At 34.5% G+C, this 10440-nt stretch overlaps 1 protein-coding gene across 5 annotated transcripts; it reads left to right on the top strand.

Moving 5' to 3' along the window:
- The first annotated feature begins 93 nt into the window (after positions 1 to 93).
- On the top strand, positions 94 to 8290 carry LOC102604547 (putative pentatricopeptide repeat-containing protein At5g52630). 5 transcript variants are annotated; one of them, XM_015313392.1, is made up of 7 exons: positions 94 to 3122; positions 3562 to 3685; positions 3787 to 3976; positions 4088 to 4174; positions 4280 to 4409; positions 5757 to 5900; positions 8099 to 8290. In XM_015313392.1, the coding sequence occupies exon 1, from the start codon at positions 211 to 213 to the stop codon at positions 2965 to 2967; it is 2757 nt and encodes a 918-aa protein (XP_015168878.1). In that variant the 5' UTR covers positions 94 to 210; the 3' UTR covers positions 2968 to 3122; positions 3562 to 3685; positions 3787 to 3976; positions 4088 to 4174; positions 4280 to 4409; positions 5757 to 5900; positions 8099 to 8290. The 5 variants fall into 5 exon arrangements, with proteins under 5 accessions (XP_015168878.1, XP_006357350.1, XP_006357349.1 ...); XM_006357288.2 differs by lacking the exon at positions 8099 to 8290 and having other exon boundaries at positions 3793 to 3976; positions 5757 to 6812; XM_006357287.2 differs by lacking the exon at positions 8099 to 8290 and having other exon boundaries at positions 5757 to 6812.
- The last annotated feature ends 2150 nt before the right edge of the window (positions 8291 to 10440 follow it).

Here is a 10440-nt window from a genome sequence, read left to right as displayed (position 1 = left end):
TTGAGACTACTTGCTATGTTATATGGCCGATTGGGGATGTATCATAAGAGTGTAGGGGATAAAATAAAACTAATAATTTGCGTAGCTGTGATTTAGTACTTGTCTCCTCTCTTATACTTCATGCAACTTAAACAGCATCACATAGATTTGCACCAGTGACTAGCTGCTATCGAAGTGCTCCTTGCTGGTCAAAACGAACCCAATTGGGCAATGGTTTTCGAATCAAGAATTTGCCGCCTTTATAGAAGTCCTCTTCATCACCTACAATTCACACTTCCTTCTCCGATTTTCAAGTTTCAAAATAGCCTCTTTTCGACCTCTATATCCAACTATATTTCCTACACAAACCTCCTTTCACACCTTTCCAAAACTAAGTCTTTAACCCCAGGTTTTCAAATCCATGCCCATTTAACCAAACTTGGATTATCTAATCATAGTAAATATAGGAACCATTTAGTTAATTTGTATTCAAAATGTGGTATTTTTCAATATGCACAGAAACTGATTGATGAAAGTCCTGAACCAGATTTGGTTTCTTGGTCATCTTTGATTTCTGGGTATTCCCAGAATGGTTTTGGTAAAGATGCTATATGGGGTTTTTTAAAAATGCATTCTTTGGGTCTTAGATGTAATGAGTTTACATTTCCTAGTGTGCTTAAGGCATGTTCTATTGAGAAGGAGCTTTTTCTTGGTAAGCAGCTTCATGGGGTTGTTGTGGTTACAGGATTCGATTCTGATGTTTTCGTTGCGAATACTTTGGTTGTGATGTACGCAAAATGTGGCGAGTTTGTGGATTCTAGGATGTTGTTTGAGGAAATCCCAGAAAGAAATGTTGTTTCTTGGAATGCGTTGTTTTCTTGTTACACGCAAAATGATTTTTTTAGTGAGGCGATGTGTATGTTTCGTGACATGATTGGTAGTGGAGTTAGGCCGGATGAATATAGTTTGTCCAATATATTGAATGCTTGTACTGGGTTAGGAGATATTCTTGAAGGAAAGAAAATACATGGGTATTTGGTGAAGCTTGGCTATGGTTCTGATCCGTTCTCTTCTAATGCACTCGTCGACATGTATGCAAAAGGGGGAGATCTTAAGGATGCCATTACAGCTTTTGAGGGAATTGTGGTACCTGACATTGTTTCATGGAATGCTATTATTGCTGGTTGTGTTCTTCATGAATGCCAATGGCAAGCTATAGATATGTTGAATCAGATGAGAAGGTCAGGAATTTGGCCAAACATGTTCACATTGTCGAGTGCTCTCAAGGCTTGTGCTGCACTAGAGCTCCCTGAGTTGGGTAAAGGGTTGCACTCTCTTTTGATAAAGAAAGATATAATTTTGGATCCATTTGTGAGTGTTGGTCTTATTGATATGTATTGCAAGTGTAATTTAACCAAGGATGCGAGGTTGATCTATGATCTGATGCCTGGGAAGGACTTAATTGCATTGAATGCTATGATCTCTGGTTATTCGCAGAATGAGGCAGACGATGCATGCCTAGACCTTTTTACTCAGACATTCACCCAAGGAATTGGATTTGATCAGACAACCTTACTTGCCATTCTCAACTCTGCTGCGGGCTTGCAGGCTGCCAACGTCTGCAAACAAGTGCATGGACTCTCTGTGAAGTCGGGATTTCTGTGTGACACCTTTGTTATAAACAGTCTTGTTGATTCTTATGGAAAATGTACCCAGTTGGATGATGCAGCTAGAATTTTTTACGAGTGCCCTACTCTGGATTTGCCATCTTTTACCTCTCTCATAACAGCTTATGCTCTACTTGGTCAAGGTGAAGAAGCTATGAAACTGTATCTGAAGTTACAAGACATGGATCTCAAGCCAGACTCATTTGTTTGCAGTTCTCTCCTAAATGCATGTGCAAATTTATCAGCGTACGAACAGGGGAAACAAATACATGCTCATGTGTTGAAGTTTGGGTTCATGTCAGATGTGTTTGCTGGTAACTCTCTAGTTAACATGTATGCCAAGTGTGGAAGTATAGAAGATGCTAGCTGTGCTTTCCATGAGGTTCCTAAGAAAGGTATCGTTTCATGGTCGGCAATGATTGGAGGACTTGCCCAACATGGACATGCGAAACAGGCGCTTCATTTATTTGGTGAGATGTTAAAAGATGATGTATCTCCAAATCACATAACATTAGTTAGTGTCCTTTATGCATGTAATCATGCTGGCTTAGTTGCAGAAGCCAAGAAGTATTTTGAAACAATGAAAGACTCGTTTAGGATCGAACCAACTCAAGAGCATTATGCATGCATGATTGATGTCCTGGGCCGAGCAGGAAAACTAGATGATGCTATTGAGCTCGTAAATAAGATGCCTTTTGAAGCTAATGCATCTGTCTGGGGTGCACTTCTTGGTGCTGCAAGAATCCATAAGAATGTAGAGGTAGGAAAACATGCTGCTGAGATGCTTTTTAGCCTTGAACCAGAGAAATCTGGCACTCATGTTCTCCTTGCAAATATTTATGCATCAGTTGGGTTGTGGGGAGATGTCGCAAAAGTAAGAAGATTTATGAAGAACAGTAGAGTAAAAAAGGAACCTGGTATGAGTTGGATTGAAGTGAAAGATAGTATTTACACATTTATAGTAGGAGACAGAAGCCATCCGCGAAGTGATGATATATATGCCAAACTGGAGGAACTGGGACAGCTAATGGCTAAAGCTGGTTATGTTCCTATGGTAGATATTGATCTCCATGATGTAGAGAGGAGACAAAAGGAGATTCTTCTCTCCTATCATAGTGAGAAACTAGCTGTTGCATTTGGGCTGATTGTTACACCTCCTGGTGCTCCTATTAGAGTGAAGAAGAATCTTCGGATTTGTTTGGACTGCCATACAGCATTCAAGTTCATTTGTAAAATTGTCTCAAGGGAGATCATTATTAGAGATATTAACCGGTTCCACCATTTCAAAGATGGCTCTTGCTCATGTGGGGATTACTGGTGATACTTGAATGTGTACTATGCCTACGCATATGATGTCCCTACTTCCTATTCATATGAATGTAGTTGAAAGACTGGATACATGATACATCAGATCATTTCCTCTGGTGCATTAACTCTATTTCAACAAAGTGAGGCAACTCTAAGAGGTCAATCAAGGTATATCTTTTGAGATCACCCTGTTACTAATCAAACTCCAAATGTTTGCATGTTTGCCCAGCGAGATGCAGGAATAACTTTTTAAATACACACCATGCCTTTTTGTTTTGATAACTGCAATAAAAAGTGACCACTTTCTGTTGGTCTTTCTTTAAGCAAAATTAGCATGGATTTATATATTATTATTATTATTATTAATGATGTATCAATTTCTTTTTATATATTTGTGTAGTTTAAGTGGCTGTCAGATGACTTCTTTGTCTGGCTATATTAAGTTTACCAATTTATAGTCATTATAGAAAAATGCCCTTTTCATAAGCTAATAACATTAAAAACAGTAATACTCTACTATATAGATAATTTTCTTTATCATTTAGTATGGTTTTGGATAGAAAGATCTTTGACTTCATTTAACTTATTCTTTTCTTATTTTGATCAGTTTGATCAGTGTGGTGACGATCCTATAAACAAGATGAAAACTACAGTAGCAATTCGAAGTCTTGTTGACTTCCATGGTCGTTCTCAGTACTGCTACTTACCAAGTAGAAGAACTTCCCAAAGTTGTACGTATTAATGTACCATACCTTGATCTTTGATTTCTTCATCATCTATCTAATTTCTTCTCTCATTAAATGTTTTTTTTTTGTGTGTTTGTAATAAAAAGGAACAGTGCTAGATTCCAAGGATAGCCAGGCTAGTCTCTTTATGCAGTCCTACACCTTAACCAAATGGTCATTTGTTAATATGTCAAGAGACTTTGTCTATTACTGGCTGAGCGTAATGATCTGCTTGATGGTCTCCGTCTGCATTGGAATCATCTATATTAATGCGGGAACCAATATACTTCCATCCAGGTAACTTATTTCTCCTTAGTGGGATTTTTAACTTGACCCTTCATTCCCTTGTGATTAATTTCTCCTACAAGAAGTCTCATTTTTTCCGTTGCTTTAATTGAAATTATGCAGGCAAGATGTGCATTTGCAGCTTTCATATTTGGATTTTTGACATTCATGTTGATTGGAGGTTTCCCTCCATTCATGGAGTATATGAAAGTTTGTACTTCTTAATTATGGCTTTCTTGAAAAAGCTACCTAAATTTATGATAATACATAGCCACACAATTCTAATAATTCATCCTATATTTGCACTTAAAACAGATTTTTCAAAGGGAAAGGATGAATGGGCGTTATGGTGTCACTGCATTTGTCATAAGCAACACGTTATCTGCAATGCCTTCCTAATATCGATTGCATTTCTTTCTGCTACTGTCTGCTACTTCATGAACTGGTGAGAGTCATGCATAACTGAGCAAGCATGCCTCAATCTCGAAATAGTTGGGTCGATTATATTGATTCTCTGGATAGAAATTGGAATTCCTGAGAACTTAAGGGATGACTAATTGATAAATAAATATGTACCATTATTTCCCCCACCCACCCCACAAATTGACCTTGGGTTTCTCATAATTAAACATGAAAGAACACCTTCATATATCCCCACTCCTAAAGTTCCTTTTTCTTGTAACACTTTGATCAAAGTTGTGGGCCTATTTTATACAGCACCATATTTTGTCCTTTGATGAAAAGTACTGTTTGGTACCACAATTAACAACTTCCCCTCTTCCTCTTCAACAAAAATATGTATCCTACCACAGGTATTTTATTTTCTTCATGTTTTTTGATTAGTTCTTTTAAATTCTTCAATTGATTCTTTTTGTATTTGTTGCTTCTTTTTTCTTTTCTTTTTTTGGCTTGGATTATGGTTGAAATTAAACAAGGACAATTACTTTTTTCCATCAATCTTGAACTTTGATCATAGAGAGGGAGGGGGGGGGGGGGGGGGGGTGTTGATCACTTGTTGCATTGGCAAGTGGTCACAAAATTTTAGGACTGCTGTGTGTGGACAATTTTAAAGAGAAAAATTGGACAAATGGAAAGAAATCACCTACTGTTTTATTTCTGCTGGGATTTCGGGCCTGTTTGGATGGGCTTATAAAAAGTAACTTATAAGTCAAAAGGTAAAAGCCATAGGGGTGCTAAAAATAAGCTAATCCAAATGGGCACTTAAACCTGAAACCTCGTGGTTTTCAATCCACTTCATTGACCACTAGGTCACTCCCTTGGGTGCTAAGTATGGATTTTATCCGAGTCATTATTAGAAATCATTGTGAGCTTTGATACTTGCGGACTTTATTTCACTTGAAGTTTAGTTGACGTTGATCATTTCTAGTTATAAACTATGGGTTGGGTCTTTTAGCGATTATTCAGAAATTCGTCTGAAATTCTACTATGCTGGACACTTTTCACTGAAATTCAATTAATTTCTGTTCTTTTTTCATTGTAATAGGTCATTGTACAATTAGGTGGCTATGTTGGAAATATTCTGAGTTTCTGCCAATACTGTACTCATTTAACCTTCAGCCCACCTTCTATATTCCTTTGTTTCGTTTGGTTGTTTGGTGTGATTTCTGAAGGCTTGATTGTGAATTTTCTCCATCACTGGGATTTCTATTGCAATTTGCGCCTTTAAGTCTTATTTCTAAGAAGTTATGGATTTTATGCACTCAATAGTACTCTTTTTCCATAATAAAGAAGAAAGCGAAACTAGTGTTGACAAAAATTCTCTCTTCTTCAGGTTTTGATTTGACTCCATCCATGGTTGCTGACACCCTGCTATCAGAGCTTTCAAAATATAGTGTTCCAATAGTCAGATGCACTAAAGCTAATGCTGATTCGCAGAGTCACTCTTCTTCAATTATAGACCACAACAAAGATGGCGGTAAGACTTGAATTGGCCTAATTTGAAGTTTTTAATTGAATGCCAAGTTTTGAGACATCATAGTTACCATTATGGCAAAAAGAATGACATCTCTCTTTATCTCATAAAAATACTTCGAACTTCTCATTTATCCTTAATGAGATGATTTAAAGCCACAAAAATTTTAATGGCTTGGCTTGTTTTAGACCACAAGTTCAATAAATCTTTCTTTTTCTCTTAAATTTTGTGCCTAGTCAAACACCTTCATATAAATTGGAACGGAGGGGATAGTATTTATCTAATCATTTAGTTCCTTCTGTCATTAGTTAACATTATCGGTCACTTCAGTTTCCTGACTTATATTCTTCATTTGATGATCTCTGTTATTAGTTTACATTAATTGCTGTCATCATCATTCATCTCCAGAAGCTTTATCTGTGCTGTTCTGCGATCATTCCTTTAGCATAGCCGCTAACCGAAACCTCAGACTCTCTGATATCCCAGGTTCTGTTTGTTTTAGTCATATTGTCAAGCATGTCACTGGCCTTAGTGAAAGTGTGAGGCATCATAGAACCTCCAACAATATTATATGTCATAGCTTTGTTCATAAGTTCAATGACCTCTAGGACACCTCCAAAAGGACATCATCTGGCAACCTATGATTTGGACATCACTTCAGCTTCTTCTTGAACCGAAGCCAAGTTTCATGCAAGGCTTCCCCTGATAGCTCTGTTCGTAGAGTTCAATGTTTCTGCCTAATTGTATCTATGTGGATAATAGGTGGACCAACATATATTTGCTATAAAACATCAAAATATAGCTATATTGTGTACAATAACAACAATAGCATACTTAGTGTAATTTCACGTGTGGGATCTGGGGAGAATAGGATGTAAGCAAACCTTACCCATACCTTTGTGGGTAGAGAGGTTATTTCCGATATACCCTTGCCTTCAAAAAAAAAAATGTAATCTAAACTAGGTAGAAAGAAAAATAGTGATTGCAGAATAACAATATAAACAAAAGCAAACAACTAAACTAATAGTAAAATAGAAAGATAAGATACTATGTGAATACTAGGTAAGACTGCTAAAAAAGAAGAGAAAATGAGCTCTTTGCCTCCCCCATGTAAATGTACTACAACGCTCGGCTATCTACTATCCTTCTTCCCTAATATCCGACCTCCAAACATTTATATTTAGGATCATGTGTTCAGTAAGTTGAAGATATACCATGTCCTGTTTAATCACCTTTCCCTGGTTTTTCTTTGGACTACCTCTACTTTTTCTCTATACCTGCTATAGTCAAACTTTCACACGCGCAACTCTTCTTCATATGTACAAATCTTTTTAGTCTCACTTTCTCATTTATTCTCAATGGAGACCATTTCCACCGTCTCATGTATAACTTCATTCCTAATATTGTTTCTCCTAATATGTCCATACATACGTCTCAACATTCTCATCTCCTCTATCTTCGTATTCTAAACATGTGGATTCTTAACAGATCATTTCTTTGCTCAATACAACAACATAGGTCTTAACAAACTATGTAGAACTTACCTTTAAACTTTGGTGACATATTTTTATCACATAGTACCCTAAACTTGAATCACTCACCCCTCTCTAATACGATGAAAAACATCATCATCAATCTTTTCATTTGCTTTGATTATAGACCCAATGATTCGAAACTTTCTTTCTTGGGTATGCCTTGTGAATCAATCTTTACTTCCACCATTGTTTCTTGCGATTTGTCACTAAACTTGCATTTAAGGTATTGTTTCTTAGTGCGGCTCAACCTTAAACCTTTAGATTTCAGAATTTGTCACCAAATATCCAACCAATCGTTAACTCCACCACACGTCTTATCAGTCAATATTATGACATTTGTGAATGGCATACACCAGGACATATTCTCTTGAATATATCGCATCAATTCGTCCATCACTAAGGTAAATTGATGGAAAATCACTAATATATCTCCCTTGTTCTCGTACAACATAATCATGGTACTCCATATCTATTCTTGTAACATTTTAATAGCTTTACTTTCTTATCCCTATTATATTGTAAATAATATATATTAGAACAATATTATATTTCAAATAAATATTGATCCCTTATTTACTACTATATTACAAAGTTTTTTTTCATATAAATATTTGGGGGACAAGGAAGGGCCACAACTACAACTAAAATGAGGAAACTTGTTTGTAGGCCATGTTGAAGGAGGAATGCCCACTTGCTGTTATTTTTTGTCTCTTGGAATTACCATTGGGCCCCCACTAGGCCCATTTCCATACTCTAGGGCCCACAAGTACATATGGGCTATGACGCTACGTAAGTGGACTTCACACTACTTGATAACTCCATTTGCCTTAGTTGGTGATGGCCCAACAAAAATAATAAAAAAAAAATCCGTGTTTCTTTAATAAATAAATTGTGTTTACGTACTTTCAAATATTTTATAAAAACTCATTAGTCAATAATAGTATTAACTAGTTATTTTTGAAAATAATCTTTTCACATAGTACGTATAGTCTCTTCACACTGAACATGTTTTTAAAAATATATATATATATAGAAAATATAAACTTATAAGTCAAATTTGCATTTAAAATAAAATAAAATCATGATTCGAAATCTCAAATCATAGTTTTTTTAGAATTTGAAATTATGATCTCAAATCACATGTTCAAACGCTGATATAAGATCATGATTCAAAATTACGAATAACACATTATATGTTTACATACAACCTTAGGATTAAAGATAAATGATGCTTACTATCTGAGCAAACCCTATTGTCTTTTTAAATAAAATAAAAAAAATCAATGTTCCTTTTATAAATAATTATTTGCGCTGTTTAAAAAAAAGAATATTTGCGGTCACGAACCTTCAAATACCCGTAATTTTATAATGATTTATTAATCAATAATAGTTTAGCTAGTTATTCTTGAATATAATCTTTTCACGTAGTATGTATAGTCTCTTTATGCTGAGCATGATTTTTTCAAAAATATAAAATCTATAATAATGCGTCTATTTTTTTTATAAAATATAAACTTATGAGTTAAATTTGCATATTGAGTAAAATCGTGATTTGAAATCTCAAATCATGTTTTTGGAGAATTTGAACTCATGATCCCAAATCACATATTTAAACGCTAATACAAAATCATGATTTAAAATTACAAATAGATGTATGTGAGCAAACCCTTTTGTCTTTTTATAATTGAACTTACTCAGTTACCCACCCCTCAAAATTCTTTAAAATAATTTAGCTTCTACACACTTTCTCAAGAATATATACCTAACTTTAAACATTCTAATCATTTTCCTTCTTGATATATTATAACAATTAATGAAAGAAGATTAGGAATAAAAATATTAGTTAGTACATGTATATAATAAGTTATGGACACTAGTCACTACCCAAGATTGGTTCAACTACTCCTTGATATGATCTTTTATTATCTTGTACCAAAATAAGCCTTAAATTTCTCGAAGTGACCACTTTTTCTTCATCATATCCCAAAACAGCCAAATACTCACACATCCATCAAATCCAGCTATATAATATTCCCTTTGTTTCAATTAATATAATATAGTCTGAATTTTGAAAATCAAATTATTTAGTTTAGATCGTGATTCGTGAATTTAGATATCAAAATTTTAAAATAAATTTTTATATTCAAAAACTAAGTAAAAAAGTATTATAAGTAACATTTATTGACAATTTAAAATATTTAAAAGACATGAAAAAATCATGAAAGACTTGTTTGCATCTTGAAATTCGAAAAATGCAACATAAATTGGGACAGAAGAAGCAATACAACATTTTATCCTGTAATATCCGGGTCATTTGCGCTTTTGCCCTTATTTTATCCCGATTTTTTTTCCCCTCAAGATAAATAACTTTTTTGCAGGACATAAATTTATATATTTTGTCCTTAAAGAATTTATGTCACATTAGATATAAATTTGATATAGACCAATTTATTTAACCGATAAAAATTAAAGACCAACGTATTTGAAGAACAAACCGTGCCATCAAATGATGATATCCATATTTTAAAAAAAAACGAATCTCGAAAAACAACCACAATCTTCTAAAAAATATTAAATCTAAGTCACTTTCTGGGCCCATGCATAAAACCCACTAACGTACAATATAACATATATACACATAAGATATACACATTTCTTACTTCATCTTGTTCTAACTAATATACCATTTTTTGAGTTTTTTTTTCTCTTTTTCTTGATCATGGAGAAGAGTAAATCTTTCCCTTATCACTCTGCATCTTACAAAGAAGCAAGATTTGATTTCGAGGATCGAACGAAATCTTTTAGCTTCAATGGACCTGTGGGGGGGAATTCAGAGACGAAGAGGAGGAAAAGAATAGCTAGTTATAACATGTATTCCGTTGAAGGTAAGGTTAAAACATCTTTGATGAACAGCTTCAAGTGGATTAAGAGCAAATTCTCTGATAATTATTACGATTAGTGGTGTGTTTAATAAAAGGAAAACTTTATTTTATATTTTTCCCCTTCTT

The sequence above is a fragment of the Solanum tuberosum genome, unplaced genomic scaffold (assembly GCF_000226075.1).
Source record: "Solanum tuberosum cultivar DM 1-3 516 R44 unplaced genomic scaffold, SolTub_3.0 scf00234, whole genome shotgun sequence".
Lineage (NCBI taxonomy): Eukaryota > Viridiplantae > Streptophyta > Magnoliopsida > Solanales > Solanaceae > Solanum > Solanum tuberosum.
This window is presented reverse-complemented; position numbering and strand designations above follow the sequence as displayed.

Coding starts and splice junctions, on each gene's coding strand:
- LOC102604547 (XM_015313392.1), top strand. CDS start 211: ATGGTTTTCGAATCAAGAATTTGCCGCCTTTATAGAAGTCCTCTTCAT.